The 24,323-nt window shown below is 36.6% G+C and overlaps 1 protein-coding gene across 2 annotated transcripts in view; it reads left to right on the plus strand.

Moving 5' to 3' along the window:
• The window catches only part of ZC3H12B (zinc finger CCCH-type containing 12B), a 603,410-nt gene that overhangs the window by 513,937 nt on the left and 65,150 nt on the right, over positions 1-24,323 (plus strand). For both annotated transcript variants that reach the window (XM_038587576.1, XM_038587575.1), the window contains exon 2: positions 9,966-10,727. In XM_038587576.1, coding sequence (XP_038443504.1) covers positions 10,120-10,727 — 608 coding nt within the window. In that variant the 5' untranslated portion in view covers positions 9,966-10,119. The remainder of the gene's footprint in view (positions 1-9,965; positions 10,728-24,323) is intronic.

Genomic DNA, 24,323 nt, shown 5'->3' on the forward strand with positions numbered 1-24,323 from the left:
TCTCACTGTAGCATTCTAGCTGTTCTCTCTTATTTTTTAAATTTTATTTATTTATTCATTAGAGACACACACACACACAGAGAAGCAGAGACACAGGCAGAAGGAGAAGCAGGCTCCATGCGGGGAGTCTGACATGGGACTCGATCCAGGGTCTCCAGGATCAGGCCCTGGGCTGAAAGGCGGCATGAAACCGCTGAGCCACCTGGGCTGCCCTGTTCTCTCTTTAAATCTCAGACCAAATTTGTAGGTTTTCAGGATGATTTGAAAGTTATCTAGGTAAATTGGTGGGGACAGGTGACTTGGGGTCCCCACTCTTCCACCATCTTGCTCCCTCCCCAATCTTGCCATTTCCATTGACATTGATGAAGCTAGGGAATATTATGCTACATGAAATAAGTCAGTCAGAGAAAGACAAATACCATGTGATTTTACTCATGCATGCAACTTAAGAAACAAAACAAAGAGGAGGAGGAGGAGGAGGAGCAGGAGGAGGAGGAGGAGGAGGAGAGAGAGAGAAACAAAGAAAAATAGACCTTAAATTATAGAGAACAAACTGATGGTCACCAGAGGGGAGGTATGTGGAGGTATATGTTAAATAGATGATGAGGATTAAAGAGTACACTTCTTGTGATGAGCACAGGTATGGAAGTGTTGAGTCATTGTATTGTACATCTGAAACTAATATAACACTGTATGTTAACTAACTGGAATTAAAAATTTTTTAAATATTGCATAGTTCTAGCAAGTGACAGAAGGAAAATTTGTACCCAGATCTTCCAACTCTAATTTCAAATGCAAAAGGCTTCTTACTATATTTAATCTTTTGTGGCTTTGTACCTTGAAAGCTCACCAGTGCTCTGGGTTCCTGGAACAGCCAGAAGAGTGCCTATGACATAACATGATTGAAATATTATTTAATACAACATATATTGCATATTAACCATTTCTTATGCTGAAAGCCTCTGAAATATTTTAATATTTAAAAGCTATTTCTTATGAAGTTTACTGGTCACAGAAGTATAGCTGCTACTGAGCTGGAACAGAGCAATTGTAGAAAAGAAACACATAACTTCCTGAAGAAGGAAGTAAAAGCAAATAGTGTGTTAGTTGAAATAAGAAGAACTAAGACTTAGAAGAATCTAATCACCTCAAAGACCATTCCACTCTCTCTTTTTCTCCCACTCCAATCTTCCTCCCAAAGCATTTTGAATTATCTCTTGGAAATATTTGGAACTAATGAGTCTTAAGTTGATATCATGGCTTCAGTTCTGCAGCTACCCCTTAGAATTGTCCTGATTATTGAATCCTTTCTAATTTTAGTCTAATGATTGAGTAGGAGGAAAGGAAATAAGATACATTCTTTACCACTCATTTTTCAAAGCAATTGAATTGGAGAGAATGACGAATGATCAAACTCAGTATTATTAACTGAATGAGATGCTCAAGTTATGTTTATTGCTATTAAAGTTATGACGGGAACTATGTTTTCGATTTACTGTAAGTAGGATAACACAGCCACATTTCCTCATAGCTAATGATGAAGAGACTCTGGAGGTGGAGCACGTGGGGCAGAGAGAAAAAGAGAGAAGGGAGAGGAAGGAAAGGGGGGAGGAAATGGGAGAAGAGAGCAAAAGAAACTGATAAGAAGCTTCACCAATGAGTCATGGAAGTGGCCATAGTTTCTGGAGAAACTACTTTTATAACAGCTCCCCAGCTATCACTAGTGGCCAGAGAACACACAGTTACTGCACAGTTACTCTTACAGAGACTTTCTCCAGTAATGTACAAGGCAGTTTCCCCATATGAATTTCAAATGATCTTTCTTTAGACCTTCTTAATATAGAAAGAAAAAAATAGTAAGTACGTAACCCACAATTTCTTTGTCCTTCTAGGAGACTGAACTTTAGAAGTGTTTTTTTTAAATGGAAGATTAAATCCAGTATAAATTATGGTTACATTTGCCACTACTTTTAGTTCATCTGGAAAATGGACTGTATGTAGAGCAGGATGTTTTACATGTGCTGTGATAATCTTTCCTGATGAAGTGAGTGGTGGTAAAAGGTAGCAGGAAAATGAACCCCAGTTCAAAACCTAAGAATAATGGGTCTTGAAATAAAATTGTGTGTCTATTATGTTTGAAATCCTAAAGGATAAATGGATAATAAAAGTCAACAGATTGTTACTTTCCTATAAACATTTTGTCTAAAGCTTCAACATTTGATGTGGGAGCAAGAGACAAGACTTGAGGCTGCTTAATCATGCATAGCTTTGAAGTGAAATCCAAAATCCAAAATTTTGAATAGCTCAGTTGTACTTACCTCTGGTCATGAACATTTTTGCTGTGACATGCATCATTTTGGGAATGCATTTAAGAATTGCATTGCTTTGGGAATTTTATTTTGGAGGACAGACTGACAAGCATGTTCTTATTGCTTGAGGAAAATCCCATTTTTACAAACCACAGAAAATATGCTACTCCTTTTTCTTATTTCTTTGCTAAGTATTACAACGTGTAAACCATTCAAGAGGACATGAACAAGTGAGTGTAATTGGAGGTTGAAGAAGCAGGAAAGCAAGCCTTTATCTCTTTTTTTGATAATTTCTGTCTGTAATTAATTTAATATAAATGAAAATGGGAAGATTTGGATTTTTAATTTCCTCAGATTTCTTTCATGTGAATCTTTTTCATTTTGAGAATCAGTAAAAATTCCTAACCATTTTCCTTCCTAATCATTGAAAGAGCTCATATCTTATGTTTCTCCCTGGGATTTATGTGACTTCTTTAGCTTATGTACTTGACATAGGGAATTGAAAAGTGAGATATATAAGTCATAACAATTCAAATCTGGGTTATGTAGGTAACCATGTGCCCCAGTTGATTTAAAGCATCCAGTTGATTTAAAGCATGTATGTGAAAGCACTTAGGCAACTCTACTGGACAACGTAAATGTAAGTAACTATATTTTATTATTATTACTAAAGTTTCATACCTATTATTTTTTACTTTTTAAAATATTTTATTTATTTATTTATTAATTAATTTACTTACTTATTTTAGAGAGAGAGAGAACATGAGCAGGCGGTTGGGTAGAGGGAGAAGGAAAGAATCTCCAGCAGAATCTCACTGAACATGGAGCTCCACAGAGGGCTCATTCTTATGACCCTGAGATTATGGTCTGAGCTGAAATGGAGTCAGATGCTTAAACAACTGAGCACCCAGGCAACCCTTATTTTCCACTTTTAATTTTTTAAAATATTTTATTTATTTATTCATGAAAGACCCAGAGACAGAGAGAGAGGCAGAGACACAGGCAGAGGGAGAAGCAGGTTCCATGGAAGGAGCCCGATGTGGGACTCGATCCTGGGACTCCAGGATCACACCCTGGGCCGAAGGCAGGCATTAAACTACTGAGCCACCCAGGGATCCCCTATTTTCCATTCTTAAAGTAAAATGTGATGGCTTTATACAGTATATATTTGGATCTGTTCTCTTTAAAGCTAATTCTAAAAACAATTGTACAGTTCTAAGTGTAGAATCCAAGAAAACAACTTGATATTCTTATGGTCAGTGAAATATGGTCTTTCTCATTTTTCTAGGCCCCAACAAAAATCATACATAGTAGTTAACTGTTGATATGTGTATTTTCTTTGAGGATCTCTATTATGAAAAAAAATGCTAGAAGGGAAAGGGAAGGGTAGTTGTCTAACTAGGTGTCCCTGTATCTTTCTCATAACACGTCTCCCAGGACACAGATTGAGATTTAACACCTTCACAAATAATAAGGTGGCTCAACCACATGTAGATCATTGAGAATTTAATATTTTCTTTTTTTTCTTTTTAAAATGCTTTGTGTTTTATTTCTTTTTTTTAATTTTTTATTGGTGTTCAATTTACTAACATACAGAATAACCCCCAGTGCCCGTCACCCATTCACTCCCACCCCCCGCCCTCCTCCCCTTCTACCACCCCTAGTTCGTTTCCCAGAGTTAGCAGTCTTTACGTTCTGTCTCCCTTTCTGATATTTCCCACACATTTCTTCTCCCTTCCCTTATATTCCCTTTCACTATTATTTATATTCCCCAAATGAATGAGAACATATAATGTTTGTCCTTCTCCGACTGACTTACTTCACTCAGCATAATACCCTCCAGTTCCATCCACGTTGAGGCAAATGGTGGGTATTTGTCATTTCTAATAGCTGAGTAATATTTTCTTCTTGACTTGGCTACTTCTGGGCAGCTCTGTCCTACATGGGTTTTGAGCTTTTTAAAACATTTCCAGTGGTTCTGGCTCAGTAGATATGGGCAGATGTTTCTGTCTTCAAACATGGTGTTGATTTGGCAGATTTTGGAAAAGATGAAGTGGAGTTTGTAGTAGAACCTAAAGATTTATCTTGAAAAGATTTATCTTGAAAAAGTGCTCTATGCAATACAAGTGAACTGTATTTCATAATACAAAGGTGAGAAAGAGGAAGTGAATGAAGAAAGTAGTGAGCAGACTGAATGAGAAGGGAAGACTTTACTTTCTTGGTAGTAATTCATTGAAGTTAATGTCAGCAGTTTTTGCCTGCATATGTTGGTCTGCTTTTTAGGTTTTTATTTATTATTTATTTATTTTGTTATAAATTTTTGTTATAAATTGTTCCATTTTATTATTAGTTACTGTTGTCAATCTCTTACTTTACCTATTTTACAAATTAAACTTTATCATAGGAATGTATATAAAGGAAAAAACAAAGTGTATGTGTAGGTTTTGGCACTACCCATGGTTTCAGGCATCTATTGGGAATCTTGTAACATAACTGCTATGTATAAAGGGGGATCAATGCATGGTTAGTTGGATAAAAATTTTTCTCTATGAACTAATTGTTGCTTCTGGTGAGCACTACTCTCAGTGTTTTCTTCTCTCTCATCCCTCTCCTTTATCTTGTTAAATGGGGACCTCTGTATCCACCCTTTGGATAATTCTCTGAGCAAAATTTCCACTTTCCACATTTACCAAAAAAAAAAAAAAAAATTCAGATGATGGTTCACAAAATTCACTTCCCAATTTTCTCAACTTACAGAAGAATAACATTTGTTCGTTTCAGGTTTGGGAGCAAGGAATTGTTTTTTGGCAATCCTTTACCTAATGTGAATTCTAATTCCCCTTTTTTTAAATTTAAATTTTAGGCAGTTAACATACAGTGCATTATTGGCTTCTGGAGTAGAATTCAGTGATTCATCACTTACATGCAACAACCTGTGTTCATCAAAACAAATGCTCTCTTTAATATCCATCACCTATCTAGCCCACCCCCCACCTATCTCCCACCATCAAGTCTCAGTTTTTTCCTTATCTTTAAGAGTCTCTTATGATTTGTTTCCATCTCTCTTTTCCCCTCTCCCATGTGTTCATCTGTTTTATATCTTAAATTCCATATATGAGTGAAGTCGTATAGTATTTGTCTTTCTCTGACTGACTTATTTTGCTTAGCATAATGCACTCTATCACCACCGAGGTCATTGCAAATGACAAGGTATCATTCTTTTTGATGGCTGAATAATATTCCTTTTGTGTATATATACCAAATCTTCTTGATCCATTCATCAGTCAATAGACATTTGGGCTCTCTCCATAGTTTGGCTTTTGTTGATAATGCTGCTACAAACATTGTGGTGCATGTATGCTTTTGAATCTGCATTTTTGTTTCTTTTGTCCAAATAGTAGTACAACTTCTAGGACATAGGGTAGTTTTATTTTTATCTGTTTGGGGAACCTCAATACTGTTTTCCAGAGTGGCTGCACCAGTTGCATTCCCAACAAGAGTGCAAGAGGGTTCTCCTTTCTCCTCATCTTCACCAATATTTTTTGTTTCTTGTGTTGTTAATTTTAGCCATTCTTACAGGTGTGAGGTGGTATCTCATTGTAGTTTTGATTTGTATTTCCCAGATGATGAGTGATATTGAGCATTTTTTCATATGTCTGCTGACCATTTATATGTCTTCAGTGGAAAAGTGTCTATTCTTGTCTTCTGCCCATTTCTTAACTGGATTATTTTGTTTCGGGGTGTTGAGTTTGATAAATTTTTATAGATTCTAGATACTAGCCCTTTATTAGATATGTAATTTTCAAATATCTTCCCCATTCTATAGGCTATCTTTTACTTTTGTTGATTGTCTTCTTCATTGTACAGAAGCTTTTTATCTTGATGAGGTCCCAATAGTTAATTTTTTGCTTTTGTTTCCTTGCTTTTGGTGGTGTGTCTAGTAAGAAGTTGCTATGGCAAAAAAAAAACAGAAGAAGTTGCTATGGCTGAGGTCAAAGAGGTTGATTTTTGCCTGTGTTCTCCTCTAGGATTGTTATGGTTTCAAGTCTCACATTTAGATCTTTCAACCACTTTAAATTTATTTTCGTGTATGATGTAAGAAAGTGGTCCAGTTTCATTCTTCTATGTGTTGCTGTCCAGTTTCCCAACAACATTTATTGAAGAGACCATCTTTTTCCTTTGGGTATTTTTTCCTGCTTTGTTGATGATTAATTGACCATATAATTGTGGGTCATTTTTGAGCTTTTCAATCTTTTCCATTGATCTATGTATCTGTTTTTGTGCCAGTATCATGCTGTATTGACGACTAAAGCTTTATAATATAGCTTGAAGTCTGGAATTCTTTGTTCTAGCTCTGTGAAAAATGATGGTGGTACTTTGAAAGGGCTTGGATTAAATGTGTAAATTGCTTTGGGTAGTATAGATATTTCAGCAATGTTTGTTCTTCCAGTCCATGAGTATGGAATGGTTTTCCATTTCTTTGTATCCTATTCAATTTATTTTATAGAGTACAGATCTTTTGCCTCTGATTCCTAGGCATCTTATGGTTTTTGGTACAGTTGTAAATGGGATCAATTCCTTGATTTCTTTTTCTGCTGCTTTATTATTGGTGTATAGAAACACAACAGATTTCTGTATGTTGATTTTATGTCCTGTGACTTTGCTGAATTTGCATTAGTTCTAACAATTTTTTGGTAGATTTTTTTCAGGTTTTCTACATAGAGTATCATGTCATCTGCAAATAGTGACAGTTTGACTTCTTTCTTGCCAATTTGGATGACTTATTTTTTTCTTTTTGTTGTCTGATTGCTCAGGCTAAGACTTTCAGTGAGAGTGGACATCCCTGTCCATAGAACATCATCTTTGAAGCTTTTTTCTTTTATCTTCCTTTTTGGGCAAAAGTAACTATTTTCCTTTTTCCATCCTCAATACTTTCATTTATCACTCCTTACCAGTAATATTAGGCATGAGGTGTTGACTAAGGCACAGTGTCATATAATCATATATTTATAATTTAGAAAACTCTTCCCTGCTCAGCAAATTGTTACTCTTTCTTTTAAGGTTCAATTGATACCTGCTTACAGTTTTTAAAAATATTTAGTCACTTGTTACAGTTTGTAATTATAAATTATGTAATTTTTTAATTATCTGTCTCCATTCCTTGCCATCACCACTATAAGAACATTGAGATCAGGATCCATGTCTGTTTTTATATCCCCAGCTCCTAAAGTTTTTCCTGGCACATAGTCAGAACTAAGTAAATTTTATTAATTTATTAGTCAGAAAATTAACCCAAATATTATATTCTTCTTGATTCTTTCCTAATCTCTATAACCACTACCTGTGTCTCTCACTCTACTGACAAAATTTAACATTCCCTCTTTTGTACGTGAATGGAAATTTTCAAGTAACTTGAAGGACAACCAAACATCCAGGTTTGCCTGGGAATATCTAATTTATGCCTAATGATCTGAGATAATTATTAATAATATTCTTATTCTCAAAAGTGTCCCAGCTCAGAAAATAATAAATGACCACCCTCTACAGAATTGTTTTAGCACTTCCTAGAGCCAATTAGTTTGGAAGTTCTTTGAAGACAGGATCAATCCTGGTTTCTCTTTCTAGACCCAGGGCTTATTTCAGTGTCTGGCACTCAGTGACTATTCTTTCAAATGAAAAGCATTCCTTCCCTCTTTGCCTCAAGAAGCTTCTATTGTTTAACAAAGAAACACAAAAAACACATGACACCTACACACATACGCAGGTTTTAGGACAGACTGTCAAACATTTTTCTTAAAATCTTCTTAAATCTTTGAAAAGTAAATCCAAGTTTATGTTTGCTAAGTCATTTATTTCTCTTCTGCTTTAGATTATTGAGTAGGAAACTTTCTTAATAAAAACTAGGTATTACAATAAGGATTTCCTATGTCGTGGGATTTTTTCTGACCTTAAATTTACTATTATATACAAACATGTACTGTATGTATCATGTAATGTATTTTATACATGAACATGGTAAAGGTGCTCACATCAATGTTAATTTGGACAGAGCAAAATATAAGAGAATAGAGAAAAGTATTCTATTATCCATTAACTAAGAATCTTCTGCAGGTACCTCTCGTTTGCCAAGAAAATACACAGTTAGTCTTATAAACAGATCTTTTTAAGTGACCCTTGAGCTTCAAATAAATGCAAGGGGAAAATCCCAATGTCCTATGTGTACTAGAAATTATTTTGAAGAGAATGAAATGTAAGTCAGATAGTAAATGTGGAACTTATAAAAGAAATAGACTTCAAAATTCAAATAAGAGATTATAGAGAAGTGAAAGTGAAATTGATGTCTACACATTGGCTAATATTCATTAAGGGAAAAATTTTGAAGTCACAAGTGATAGCATAATCATTATGGAAGTCATACTCTACCTAAATATCAGTTCTGAGATATCTATTATGTGTGCATATAATGTTTCCAAATGTGATATTCCTAATGTACACATGCAGTTAACCATATTATTTTTAGATAGAGCTATTAGTGGACTCTCTTCTTGTTTGTATAAATACTACTAAAGGGTAACTGGAAAACCCCAATACATTGGTTACATAATCTGGTTTTAGATTAGTGAACACTGCTGCTGTCTGGAAAGTTTGTCAGTGATCACAGGTCTACAGACTTTGCCTCACTGTCAGACTTCTTTAAAAATCAACAGTCCTTTGATGGTATCTGTTGTGCCCTTTACATATATTGAGAACTTACCATATGTTCTGTTCACTTTTTAAAGCACTTTCCTTATTCATCTTACATAATCCTTGTCCTGTGAGGTAAATATTCTCTTTTTGTATATCAGGAAACCAAGGCTCAGGCTAAGAAAAAAACACTTTAGCCAAGTTAGAACTGAAACCTGTGGGAACCAATGTGGTAGATGAGAGGAGGAGTTCAAAAATAAAATTGTCCATGATTATCTTCTGTAATTAACATTATTTTAAAAATGTTTTGGTTTATTGTGCAAGTTGACTTAACTTTCTCCTCTTTACAATACAATAAATGAAATTGCAATAAATAAAAGAGGCTGCAGATACAATTCATAAGTGTACATAGACCCTTTTTTAAAAATTCTGGAGCACATCTACTTGTCACCTTATACCTTCTTCAATTATTTTAAAGCAATTTTATGGTTTTCTAATTTACCTTGTAGATAGAGTCCCTGATATTTTGCAATGAGTAGTGCTGGAGATGTTGTGCTCTTCAGGAGTGGAACTCAGCTTTAGCAAGAAGGATCTGGTGTGAGATTTGGGAACATTTACCCAGCAGAAAGGATAAAAGAGAGTCCTTTCAAAGTTATATATATTCTTTCCTCTCGTTGAGATGCCATTTTTTTTTATTTTTCTCAAAGTTATGATTGGCAGTTAAACATAGTGTGATTTATTTTGTGAAGAGAAGGAGAATAACAGCATTATTGCCACTGTTGAAATTTTTATGCCTGGAATTATTAAAGAACTGGAGTCCTTTTTTTTTTATTGGAAGATGAGTCCAATCATTTGAAGCACAAAAATAAAATGTCGTACACTCTGTAGTTTCTTACAAAGAAACCTCTGCATTCTGAAATGCTTTTCCAGAATTTTACTAAAAATGATTGTGGTGTATTTGTTTATTTGTAGGTACTGGTAACATCTGAACATACCAAATCAAACAGGCAAACTCTTGCACCATCACTATCACCACATTTTACCACAAAGGAATGCAACCGTATGTGGATACCACACGGGCTAAAAGGAAAGAGTGAATTACACCTCAGACTGTCCACTGAACGGGATGACGGCCACAGCTGCAGTGGAGACGCCAAAAATGGAGAAGAGTGCCTCCAAGGAAGAGAAACAACAGTCTAAACAGGACAGCATGGAGCAGAGCAATGCTGATTCTGAAGAGTGGATGAACTCTGAAAGTGACCCTGAACAGATGAACCTTAAGAGCAGCAACAATGACAATTGCTACCAACCTGGAGATGCTCAGTTGAAAAAAAAGGAGATTCCCTCTAAGCCACACCGTCAGCTCTATAGATCACCCTGCTTAGATCATCCAAGCTTCTCCCAGAGCAGCATTCTACAAGATGGGAAGCTTGACTTGGAAAAGGAATATCAAGCCAAGATGGAGTTTGCTCTAAAGCTAGGCTATGCAGAGGCACAGATTCAATCAGTATTGAACAAGCTGGGCCCAGAATCACTTATTAATGATGTGTTGGCAGAGCTTGTCAGACTTGGGAACAAAGGTGATTCGGAAGGGCAGGTCAGCTTGAGTCTGTTAGTACCTCGGGGTCCCAGCTCCAGAGAGATTGCAAGCCCTGAACTGTCTCTTGAAGATGAAATAGACAACAGTGAAAATTTGAGACCAGTTGTTATAGATGGAAGTAATGTGGCAATGAGGTAAGTGTGGTATATTTTTGCTCTTTTAAAAAAGAAAAAAATAAACTTCCTTAAACTCATAGAAATCATCTTCCTTCGCAAAGTGCTATGAGAGGCCCTTGTTTGTTGTCTGTGGCTTGTGCTCTAGTAGGTGGAGAGAGACTAAAATGATCCTGCCTTGGCCCTTTCTCTCTCCCTTGAAATTGTTGGCAATTTATTTTCAGGTACTCTAAAAATCAGCTTAGACATCAGTGATGTTTCAGTAGAGACACAATCATTCAATCTTTGTTCCTCATGGAGTTCCTCTTCCATTTGCTTGCCTGGACCAATCATCCCGTGAATCCTGCTTTCGTAACATCATGTGGGGGCTCACTTGGGAGCTTGTGGTAACTCTCAATTGCCATTCTACCAAATTTGGATTCTTTTGCCTGGCTTTGTGATCTAACCTTTCTCTCCTCCCAGTAGGTTGTATTTTTCACACCTACTGCATTTACATCAGTCTTTTTAATAGCCTCATATAAATTATGCTGGTTTCTACCCCCACTTCTTGTGCTTATGTCATTTCCCAACGTAGGAGTGACCGCCTCCTTATCTTCATACCTTAGGATGTACTGCCTCCATAACTACCATCATGACTTTTTAAATCCCATTGATTATCTCTTAGCTACAGTACCTATGGTAGGTTGAACAATAGCCCCTGAAAGATGTCCACATTCTAATCCCTGGAATCTGTGAATATGTTATCTTAAATGATAAAAGTGACTGCAGGTTTGATAGTTAAGGATTTAAGATAGGTGAGATTATCCTGGTTTATCAAGGTGGACTCACTGTAATCACACTAGGCCGTTATAAGAGAAAAGGAGGCAGCAGGATAAGAATGAGTAGTAGGGAACCCTGGGTGGCGCAGCGGTTTAGCGCCTGTCTTTGGCCCAGGGCAGGATCCTGGAGACCCGGGATCGAATCCCACATCGGGCTCCCGGTGCATGGAGCCTGCTCCTCCCTCTGCCTGTGTCTCTGCCTCTCTCTCTCTCTGTGTGACTATCATAAATAAATAAAAATTTAAAAAATTAAAAAAAAAGAAATGTTAAAAAAAAAAAGAATGAGTAGTAGATGTGATGACTGAAACAAGAGGTCAGATGATATAAGAAAGAAGCCATGAACCAAGGAATGTGGGCAACCTCCAGAAACTGAAAATGGCAAGGAAACAGATTCTCTCTTGAAGCCTACAGAAGCAACACAGCCTTGTGAGAAAATGGATTTTAGAATTCTGACCTCCTAAACTAAAAATAAACAATTTGGTGTTATTTTAAGATACTAAATGTATGGTGATTTTTCTATAGCAGCAATAATAAAGTAATAACCAAGAGTGCCTTCATACTTTATTTCATATTTTTTCATATAGTTTTTTATTTCATGTCAGAGATCTTCAGGAATCCCACTTCCATTTCTTTTTTGCTTTTTTTTTTCAAAAGCAAAAATAAACTATAGTGACTTCATCAAAATAAAAACCTCCTTCTGTTTATAAGATGAGTTGTCATCCAGCTTGGCTTAAAATTCCCAATGTTAAAAAAAATTCCCAATGTTTGGGGCTTCTGGGTGGCTCAGTCGGTTAAGCATCTGACTCTTAGTTTTGGCTCAGGTCATGATCTCAGGGTTAAGCATCTGACTCTTAGTTTTGGCTCAGGTCATGATCTCAGGGTCATGAGATCAAGCCCCACATCAGGTGAGGAGTCAGTTGAGATTCTCTACCCTTATGCCCCTCCCCCACTCTCTCTCTCTCTCAAATAAAGAAATTAATCTTTTTTTAAAATTCCCAATGATCAGGAATCTGTTTCCTACTGAGTCTATCATTGCTTGATGAACTCGTTGGAATATAAGACTGTACACAATCAGAACATAAGTAAGAAGCCTTAGACTAACAAGTTTTTCATTTGATTATCCCATTGTCCTTGAAAGCAAGGGCCTTATTTTATGCCTCCCTTGTTTTCCTCACAGCACATAGTACACTATTGGATGCTCCTACAGAGAAAGTAGGGATAGCACAAGTCTTATGAATACTATTACTCTATGCAGGAGTTGCTTAACAGGCTATCTGGAGGTACACTTTAGTATATAGTTATTTAATCCTCACAGCAACAATATTTTACAGTTGAGAAAACTAGAGTTCATCAAGGTTCAATGATTTTCTTGAGGTCATTTGATATAGTATAGTAAAATAGCAAAGTGGGAACTTGAATTTAAGTCTTCTGGTTTCAAGTGAATTAAATGAAACTAACATTTATAAATATCTGTTATGTTTTTTCTTTTTTCAAGTTTTTATTTAAATTCCAGTTAATTAACATACAGTGTTTCAGGTATAGAATTTAGTGATTCATCATTTACCTATGATACCCACTGCTCATCACAAGTGTCAGGCACTTTTGTATGCCTGATTTAATACTCACTAAAAACCTTACAAAAAGGGAATAATTAGGCTCAGAGAGGTTGAATAACTGCCCAAGGTTATGCCAGCAATAAATGACAATGCTTGTATTAAAATCTGAATCTGACTCCAATGAATCTTTGACAATATAATGCAATAGTCTGTGACTATTAGTATTATTAAGGATATTTGAGGAACGCCTGGGTGGTTCAGTCAGTGTCTGACTTTGGCTCAGGTTTTGATCTCAGGGTCCTGGGATTGAGTCCCACCTTGGATTCCCCTCTCAGTGGGGAGTCAGCTTGTCCTTCTGCCCTTCCCCCAGCTCTAATGCTCTCTCTCACTCTATCTCTCAAATAAATAAATGCAATCTTAAAAGAATATTTAGCATTCTTCCTGGTAGCAGAGAATACATTTACAGATTTCCTTTTCCAAACTTTTAAATCATGGCTGCATAGTTACAAGGTGGGTGAAGTAGGTTAGACATCTCCCCTGTTTCACTTAGGAAAACTATATGTTCTCATTCATTTGGGGAATATAAATAATAGTGAAAGGGAATATAAGGGAAGGGAGAAGAAATGTGTGGGAAATATCAGAAAGGGAGACAGAACGTAAAGACTGCTAACTCTGGGAAACGAACTAGGGGTGGTAGAAGGGGAGGAGGGCGGGGGGTGGGAGTGAATGGGTGACGGGCACTGGGTGTTATTCTGTATGTTAGTAAATTGAACACCAATAAAAAATAAATTAAAAAATAAATAAATAAAATAAAATAAAATAAAAAGAGAAAAATGAAAAAAAAAAGGAAAACTAGAATCAGAGCAACAAGAAATTTAAATGATTTGTGCACAATAATAAACTAATCAGAATGAGGCAGTGGCCCAGTGAAAAGCAGAAGGTGATCTCTATGTTCAAAGGGCCAATGGTAACTCTGCTCTTCTCCTAATAGGCAAAAACTAGAGTAATTTCTGAGCGTAAGAGTTATGGGATCTGCCAAACTAAACCATCCAAAACACCTTATATTGGACCAATTTCCCAAGGCCTATACTTCTTTAAGTGTTTTTGTTTTGTTTTGTTTTGTTTTGTTTTGTTTTGTTTCAAATGTAAGGATGATAAGAACCCAGGACTTGTTTGAGGACTCTGACTTCATGGTAATATAAGACCTTCCTTGTCTTTGGACTTCTGTTCGAGCATTGCTGGTTATAAAAGATACTGTAGTATGATTCCTTTGCTTTGTAAGGAATACTGAAGAGATTAATTACCAAGGTAATTGGTTTCAACATATCTAGTCTATGCCAGTAGCAAACTGTCATACTGATAGGAAGATGGACTTTTGTCTTCTGTAGGAGTTGCTTTGCAAAATTAAAGATTGCTCACCCAATTTAAATGAAGCAAAATAAAAGCAGCACTAAACCTTATTTTTAGGAGCATATTAAAGTAGTGCATAGTAGGCCACATGATTTTCTAAAATTTCCAGCTGTGTCCTTGTTAGTATCTCTTTCCTTTTCTGACTAGATTAGTTACTGATGAGTCCCATTTATCCTACAATCACATTTCACATGGTCAAAGTTCAGTGCCATAGTCTGCTTATGAATTTGTTAGTGCTATTAATCTAAATATGGCTTCTTTTCCCCATTGGTTAGTTGTAGTTTTATCATTAGATTAGTATTTCCTAGGAGCGCCTGGTGGCATACTGGGTTAAATGTCTGCCTTGGGCTCAGGTCATGATCCCAAGGTTCTGGGATCAAGCCGCACATGGAGCACCCTGCTCAGTGGGAGCTGACTTCTTCCTTTGCCTCTCCCCGTGCTTATGCATGCCCTCTCTTTTTTTTTCTCTCTGTCAAATAAATAAGTAATAAAATCTTGTTAAAAAGATTAAAACTTCTTAGACAAACTACATATCAACATCTACTGTTTCTCAGTGTGCTATGTGAGCCTGCATTGAAACCATGATGCTTTGTTCCTTGTCTGCAACATTTGCTTAACATTTGCTGTAGTGGTATACCTGTGATTCACATACTGATATATGTTAAGATCCTAAAGGGTATGCTAATTGTGAAAACTGCCTCCTTGGGGAAAAAATCCATTTCAGAGGAGTTAAGGCTTTCAAATGTAAATGAAATCATATTCTTTAAGTCTGAGAAAAACCGAATTTTTTTTGAAATAAGTATTTGTTTTATTTTTTGTTTTTGTTTTTGTTTTTTTTTGTTTTTTTATTTTTTATTGGTGTTCAATTTACTAACATACAGAATAACCCCCAGTGCCCGTCACACATTCACTCCCACCCCCCGCCCTCCTCCCCTTCCAACACCCCTAGTTCGTTTCCCAGAGTTAGCAGTCTTTACGTTCTGTCTCCCTTTCTGATATTTCCCACACATTTCTTCCCCCTTCCCTTATATTCCCTTTCACTATTATTTATATTCCCCAAATGAATGAGAACATATAATGTTTGTCCTTCTCCGACTGGCTTACTTCACTCAGCATAATACCCTCCAGTTCCATCCACGTTGAAGCAAATGGTGGGTATTTGTCATTTCTAATAGCTGAGTAATATTCCATTGTATACATAAACCACACAGGTCTAAGCCTAGTATATCAATAAAACAAATACAAATCAAGTATTTGTTTTATTGATATACTAGGCTTAGACCTGTGTTTAACAAGCAAGCCTAATAAAGGCACCATGGTTAGACTATAAGTTTGCTTTTCCAAGCCATCATTTAAACCCTAAAGAAAGGGCAGAGGGAAATGTCAGTGATCCATCTACTAGACAGAATCTAGCTTAAAATCTGGATCATAAAATGTATCTAAGCCGTTGCAGAGCAAAGTGAGATATACTGTCACCAAGACACTTGGTAACTTGCAGGTCCAGGTCTTTAGACTGCATTTTAGGTAGATTTTTAGATACGAACTTTTTCAATTGCAAAATAATATCTTGTGAATTGGGGCTAGAACAGGTCATCTTGCAAGAGTCACTTTATTTGCTACTACTTTTTCATTTACGCATTCCTCAAATATTTATTGGCACTAAACTTTTCATACTGGGCCCTTATATAGGACTTCATAATTTTTTTCAAAAAAACCTCATAGAATTCAATGCCAAAATAAATAAATAAATAATTTGATTAAAAGTGGGCAAAAGACCTGAACAGACATTTACCATTTACTACCTTCAAAAATGTCAAAACTGAATTCTGATTTCTATTAGGCATTTGGTACAATTCATGGAATGCACTCGTGGCATTATTTTAATATATTTTCAATGGAATGCTATAGGCATTTTACATTTTTTAACATGATAATTCTCAGTATGATAAAAATGTATATCAGAATAAAGATGTATCAAAATATGGGATCCCTGGGTGGCTCAGGGTTTAGCACCTGCCTTCGGCCCAGGGCATGATCCTGGAGTCCCGGGATTGAGTCCTATATCAGGCTCCCTGCATGGAGCCTGCTTCTCCCTCTGCCTGTGTCAATGCCTTTCTCTCTCTCTCTCTCTGTGTCTCTCATGAATAAATAAATAAAATCTTTTAAAAAAAGATGTATCAAAATATTAACAATGTTTGTCTCTGAGAGGTAGTAAAACATAACCTGCAAGGATTTTTCTTTATATTTTATGTGTTTTCCACATTGTACATTATAAATATACATTACTCTTATAATAATTAGACATTTCATTGAATAATAATTGACATACTATATTGTATTAGTTTCAGATGTACAACGTAGTGATGTGTTACTTATATACACAACAAAATGGTCACCACAATAAGCCTACCTACCATCTGTCATCCTACAAAGTCATTGCAATATTATTGACTATTATATATATAATATTATATTCCTTATGCCATACATTACATTCTCATTTTCCTAGATGGCTTTTAAGATGCTGAGGAATGTTCCCTCTATCCCTACACTCTGAAGAGTTTTGATCAGGAATGGATGCTGTGTTTTGTCAAAAGCTTTCTCTGCATCTATTGAGAGAATCATATGGCTCTTGTTTTTTCTCTTGTTGATATGATCTATCATGTTGATTGCTTTATGAGTGTTGAACCAGCCTTGCATCCCGAGGAAAAATCCCACTTGGTCATGGTGAATAATCTTTTTAATGCACTGTTGGATCCTATTGGATCTATATTGTGTGTTTGAGACTTTTCTTGGTTCATGAGATAGGCTGCTGTTGCTATATACTTCCCTCTTATGACAGTCTTTGTTGTATCCCAAGTATTTTGGAACATCCATATAGTTTATAATTTCTTTTTAATTTATTGGTCAACCCATTAATTTTTTAGTAGGATGTTCTTTACTCTCCATGTATTTGTGTTCTTTCTAAATATTTTCTTGTGATTGACTTCAAGTTTCACAGGAGTGGTCTGAAAATATGCATTGTATGCTCTTAATCTTTTTGTACTTGTTGAGAGCTGGTTTATGACCCAGTATGTGATATTTTCTGTAGAATGTCCTATGTGCACTCAAAAACAATGTATATTCTGCTGCTTTAGGATGAAATGCTCTGAATATATCTGTTAAGTCCATCTGGTCTAGTGTGTCATTCAAAGTCATTATTTCCTTGTTGATTTTCTGTTTAGAAGATCTGTCTATTGATGTAAGTAGAATGTTAAATGCTCTACTATTATTGTATTATTATCAGAGTTTCTTTATGTTTGTTATTAATTGATTTATATATTTGGGTATTCCCAAGTTGGGGGCATAAATATTTACAACTGTTAGATCTTCCTGATGGATAGACCCCTTAATTATGATATAATGCCCTTCCTCATCTCTTGTTCCACTCTGTTTTAAAATCTAGTTTGTCTGAGATAAATATGGCTATTTCAGTTTTCCTTTGACATCCGTTAGCATGATAGATAGATCTTCATTCCCTTACTTTCAATCTGCAAGTGTCTTTAGGTCTAAAATGAGTCTCTTTTAGGCAACATATAGATGGATCTAATTTTTTAATCCATTCTGCTAACCTATGTCTTTTGTGTGGAACATTTAGTCCATTAACATTCAGAGTGATTATTGAAAGATATGAATTTAGTGCCATTGTGTTACCTGTAAAGTTGGCATTTCTGTAGATTGTCTCTATTTCTTTCTAGTCTTTGTTGCTTTTGGTCTTTTATTCCCCAAAGAGTCCCCCTTAATATTTCTTGCAGGTAGGTTTACTCGTCATGAACTCCTTTAGGGTTTTGTTTTTGTTTTTGTTTTTGTCTAGGAAACTTTTTATCTCTCCTTCTATTCTGAATGACAGACTTGCTGGATACAGTATTCTTGGCTACACATTTTTCCCATTCAGAATGTTGAATATATCCTGTCACTCTCTTCTGGCCTGCTAAGTTTCTGTGGATAGATCTGATGCCAACATGATCTGTCTTCCCTTATAATTTAGGGACCTTTTTTTTTTTTACCTTTGCTGCTTTCAGGAGGCTATCCTCATCTGTGTATTTTGTGAATTTGACTCTGATATGCCTTGGCACTAGCCAGATTTAATTTAGTGGGGATTCTCTGTGCTTCTTGGATTTAGATGTCTCTGTTCTTCCCCGGATTAGGGACATTTTTAGCTATAATTTGCTCAGATAAACCTTCTGCCCCCTTTTCTCTCTCTTCAACTTCAGGGATCCTATGATATGAAGTTACCGAGTCTCCTAATTCTAACTTATGATCCATTATGTTTGTTTCCCTCTTCTTTTCAGCTTAATTATTTTCCATAATTTTATCTTTTATATCACTGATTCATTCCTCTGTTTCATCCATCCCTCCTTGCCATGTCATCCATTTTGGGTTGCAACTTGTTTATAGCATTTTAAATTTCAGTCCAAGTAGATTTTAGCTCTTTTATCTCTGCAGTAAGGGATTCTTCTATGCTTTTTTTCAGTCCCAGTAAATATCTTTATAATTTTTTAAGTGCCCAGTTTAGATGTCGTAATTATAATTGTATTTATGAAATCCTTGACTATTACTTCCAATTTCTGTTCTTTTGGGGTGAATTCCTCTGTTGTTTTTTCCCAGACTATGTGTTTTGGTCTGCATGTTACAAGAAACTAGATCTAAAAATAAAAAATCTATTAAAAATTAAACAAAATAAAAATAGAAAAGGGAGCTATTTCCCTTAGAACTGAAGGTTTGCTCTATGATCAGTAGAATTCATGCCGGTGAGCGGTTTGTACTTGTCTTCTGGTGTGGGGACCCATTACACTGATTCTCAGACCTCCTTTCTCCATTGAAGATGCACCTACTGGATGTAGGCTTGTGAAGCTTGGTGTAAGCAGCTCCGTTTTCCACGTGATGGTGCTATTTACCTCACTGAGGTCTGTCCTTGCTTATGGGTGGGATACAAAATGGCGGCCTAACCCCACATTCACTCCTCCCGGAACTTGGAGTTTATGTCCCCCACTCTCCCCTCTTGTGTTCCTGGCTTCCATCAGATCCCTGCCTTTCCCTTGTCTTTGTCCAAACCATCCACCTTCCAAGCAGCACTGTGCTGTGTTTTATCTTAAGCACATTGCTGGGTTTCAAAACTCCAAATTTTAGGGAGTCTTATGGTGCAGACCCCCAGTGATCCTCTGGGAGAGGGCCTTGCTGTGCTTTTGCCATTTGCCAATCCACCCCAGGAAAGTGGATGCATCATCGGGCATCGGTTTGTTTATTGTAAAGTGAAGCCAAAAAGCTGCCCCCCCGGGCTTACTGCCCTCAGGGAGCATCCCTGCTCCTGTGGCTGGGAACAGTGAAGCATTATCGATAACACCAGTTCTTCTTGCTACACAGAGGGTACTCATACTATGCTGTTGGTTCCTGAGTCTCCACTCTCCTTACCCAGTGGAGCACCTTTAGGCCAGGCACAACCCTGGCAATAGTGGACTTCTAAAACCCAATTTTGTGTTCCACTGCTTATAATACCTTGTAGTAGTCTCTATAAGCAGGACTCCCTCCCCTCCACAGCATCTGTAGTTATTATCTCCCTCAAATCAACTCTCTATACCTCTTACCTTCCAGAAGGTGGTTGCTTTTCTACTCGTAGACTTGTAGTCTTGTTCTCTTGGTCCTCAGATTGATTTCTTGGGTATTCAGAATGATTTGATAGTTATCTAGCTGTATTTGAGGGACAATGCAAGTTTGGGGGCCACCTACTCCTCTGCCATCTTAACTTCTCCTGCCATTGCTTTTCCTTGTGTTACTTATGCAAACACTTGTAATGTAGGCTGAGATTTTCTAAACTGGCTGTCAGGAATCTTGCTGGCTCTGCCACCACCAAGCTGGCCATCAAGTGTGCCCCCCCTCCCTCTCCCCCACCGTATCCTAGAGGATGAGTGGAATCTCCTCTTATGACTACTTTTGCTGCATCCCAAAGGTTTTGGACAACTGTGTTTTAATTTTCATTTGTGTGCATGTATTTTTTTTTCTTCTTTCACTTCCTGGTTGACTCATTCATTCTTTAGTGTTCTTTAACCTGCATGTATTTGTGATCCTTCCAGATTTTTTTCTTGTGGTTAACTAAGTTTCATAGCATTGTGGTCAGAAAATATCCATGGTATGAATCTAATCTTTTTGTACTTGCTGAGGTCTGATTTGTGACCCAGTATGTGACCTATTCTGGAGAATGTTCTGTGTGCATTTGAAAAGAATATGTATTCTGCTACATTATGATGAAATGTTCTGAGTATATCTGTTAAGTCCATTTGGTCTACTGTGTTATTCAAAGCCATTTTTTTCCTAGTTGATTTTCTGCTTAAATGACCTATCCTTTGATGTCAGTGGAGTGTTGAAAGTCCCCTATTATTACTGTATTATTCTTAATGAGTTCCTGTATATTTGTCATTAATTGTTTCATATATTTGGGTGCTCCCAGGTTGGGGGCATAAATATTTACAATTTTTAGATCTTCTTGTTGGATAGTCCCTTTTATTGTTTATATAGTCCCCTTCATCTTTTGTTACATTCTTTGGTTTAGAGTCAAGTGTGTTTGATATAGATATGGCTATTTTTCTTTCTTTTGTCATCAACTTGCATGATAAATATTCTTCCAGCCCTCACTTTCAATTTGCGGGTGTCTTTGGGTCTAAAATGAATCTTATGTAGGTAGCTTATAGATGGGTCTTGTTTTTTAATCCGTTCTTACACCCTATGTCTTTTGATTGAAGTGTGTTTTTTTTAAATTCAGAATAATTATTGATAGATATGTATTTAGTGACATTTTCTTTCTTATTTAGTCATTGTTTCTAGAATTTTTCTCTGTTCCTTTCTAGTCTTTGACACTTTTGGTCTTTCCTTTGCACACACAGAGTCCCTTTTAATATTTCTTGCAGGGTTGTTTTAATGGTCACAAACTCCTTTTGTTTTTATTTGTCTGGGAAACCATTAATTCATTCATTCATTCATCCATTCATAAGAGACCCAGAGAGAGGCAGAAACATAGGCAGAGGGAGAAGCAGGATCCCCACTGGGAACCTGATGCAGGACTTGCTTTGCTGGACAGAATATTCTTGGCTGCAGATTTTTCCCATTCAGCATATTGAATATTAATGCTACTCACTTCTGGCTTGCAAAGTTTCTGTGGAGAGATCTGTAGCTAGTATTATGTTTTTTTTCCTGTAAGTTAGGGATTTATTTTGTCTTTCTACTTTTAGGATTTTTTCTTTATAAATCTATTTTGCAAATTTAACTACAATATGTATTGGCATTGGCCTGCTTTTGTTGATTTTGATGGGAGTTCTCTGTGCCTTCTGGATTTGGATGTCTATTTCCTCCCAAGATTAGGGAACTTTTCAGGTATTATTTCCTCAAATAAACCTTCTGCCCTCTTTTCTCTCTCTTATTCTTCTGGGACTCCTATAGTATGAATGTTATTATATTTGATGGAGTCACTGAGTTCCCTAAGTCTACTCTGTGTTCTGTCATTCTTTTTTCTCTATTTTTTCAGCTTCATTATTTTTCATAACTTTATCTTGTATATCACTAACTCATTCCTCTGTTTCTTCCCTCCTTGTGATCATTACATCCAGTCAGTCTCAAATATCAGATATTGCAGTTTTCATTTCTGTCTGATTGTTTTTTAGCTCTTTTATCTCTGCAGTAAGTGTCTCTCTGATGTTTTCCATGCTTTTCTCTAGCCTGGTTACTATCCTTATGACTGTTGCTTTAAATTCTGCATCAGGTATATTACTTATCTGTTTATTAAAAAAAATACTTATCTGTTTCAATTAGATCTCTGGCTGTGACCTTTTCTTGTTTTTTCTTTTGGTGTGAATTCCTCCACTATTTCTGCATTATGTCTAGGTCTCTGTCTTCTCTGTGTTAGAATTGCCTGTTATTTTTTTTCTGCTCCTGAGAGTAATGACTTTATGAAGAAGAGGTTATATAGTTTCCAGGGCCTGGTGCTTCAGATAATGTCTCTGGTGTGTGCTGCATCCACCCTGCTGCTGTGTTTTGGCCGCTTTATTCCTCAGGTCAGCAGTCTGTAGAGGCTTTCTTTGCCTGCAGTGGGCAGTGTTTGTACCTTAGCTACAAAGTAGTGAGTTTTAACTAGTTGTACTCTGGTCTGATTGCTAAATGAGACCTAATGCCACTTCCACTAGAACTGAAACTTTGCCAGTCTCTGTAGTCAGTAGATGTGGTGTATGCAGAGGTTTCTGGGGAGGGGACCCATTGTGCTGGTACTTAGGCACATTTGCCTGAGAAAAGCCATACCAGCAGAGTGCAGGGGGGCAGGACTTGGTGTAAACAAGTTAGACAGCCACTGTTAGTGCTGTGTTGTTTACTGAAATTGGTTTATGCTGAGGGTGGAGTAGGTCAGCATCCTTAGGTCTCTGTTCCAGCCAAGTCCCCTGACTCCTAAAACTCCAATCCTTGATCTCTGCTGGTTACAAACACTTAGAAAAATAAGCCTCTGTCATTTTCCCAGCCAACAGTTTTGGGGAAGTGTTCTCCTTGTTCATGTCCTTGTGCATTCCACTCTATCTTGTCTTTCTCTGTGATCAGGGCTCCTTCTCCTCCCAAGCACCCATGATGTTTATCCTCTAGACCATGCCTCTGCATTTCCTACCTTCTTCAATGTGACCTCTTCTCTCCCTCTAGTTGTACAGTTTGTTCTGTTAGTCCTCTGTCAAGTTGATTTCTTGGGTATTCAGAATGATTTGATAGATATCTAGCTGTGTTCAAGGGACAAGGCAATCCTAGGGTCCTCCTAGTATGCTGTCATCTTAGGTCCGCCCCCAACATGGGTTTGTTTCTGGGATTCTATTACATTCTATTGATCTGTGTCTAGTTTTGTGCCAGTACCATACTGATTTGATTTGATTGCTGTTGCTTTGTAGTATAGTTTGAAATCTGGGATTGTGATATCTCCAGCATTGTTTTTCTTTTTCAAGATTGCTTTACCTCTTCAGGATCCTTTGTGTTTTCATACAAATTTGAGAATTACTTGTTCTAGTTCCATGAAAAACACTGTTAGTATTTTGTTAGGGATTGCATTGAATTTGTTTGGGGCAGTATGGATATTGTAAAAATGTTCATTTTTAAAAATATTTTATTTATTTATTCATGAGAGACACAGAAAGAGAGAGGCAGAGACATAGGCAGAGAGAGAAGCAGGCACTATGCAGGGAGCCCAATGTGGGACTCGATCCCAGGACCCCAGGATCACGCCCTGAGCCAAAAGCAGGGGCTCAACTGCTGAGCCACCCAGGTATCCCAAAATGTTCATTTTTTCAATCCATAAACACACTATTCTTTCTGTTAATTTATGTCACCTTTAATTTCTTTCGTCAATGTTTGACAGTTTTCATAGTGAAGGCCTTTCATCTCAGTTAAGTTTATCCCTACATATTTTGTTATTTTTTAAAGATGTTATTTATTTATTTATTTATTTATTTATTTATTTGAGAGAGAGAGAGAGAGAGAGAGAGAGAGAGCATGGGGATAGGGAAGAGCAGAGAGAGAAGCAGACTTCCTGCTGAGCAGGAAGCCCAATGAGGGGCTCAATCCCAGGGCTCTAGAATCATGACCTGAGATGAAAGCTGATGCTTAAACGACTGAGCCACCCTATTCTTTTTGATACAATTATAAAGGTTTTTTTCATACTTTCTGTAGTTCATTATTAGTGTATAGGAGCACAACAGAATTTTTTATATTGATTTTGTATCCTGCAAATTTTTTTTTGCATTCATTTTGTTAGGTCTTTTGTTTTTTTAGTGGAATAT

Source organism: Canis lupus, chromosome X (assembly GCF_011100685.1).
Source record: "Canis lupus familiaris isolate Mischka breed German Shepherd chromosome X, alternate assembly UU_Cfam_GSD_1.0, whole genome shotgun sequence".
Lineage (NCBI taxonomy): Eukaryota > Metazoa > Chordata > Mammalia > Carnivora > Canidae > Canis > Canis lupus.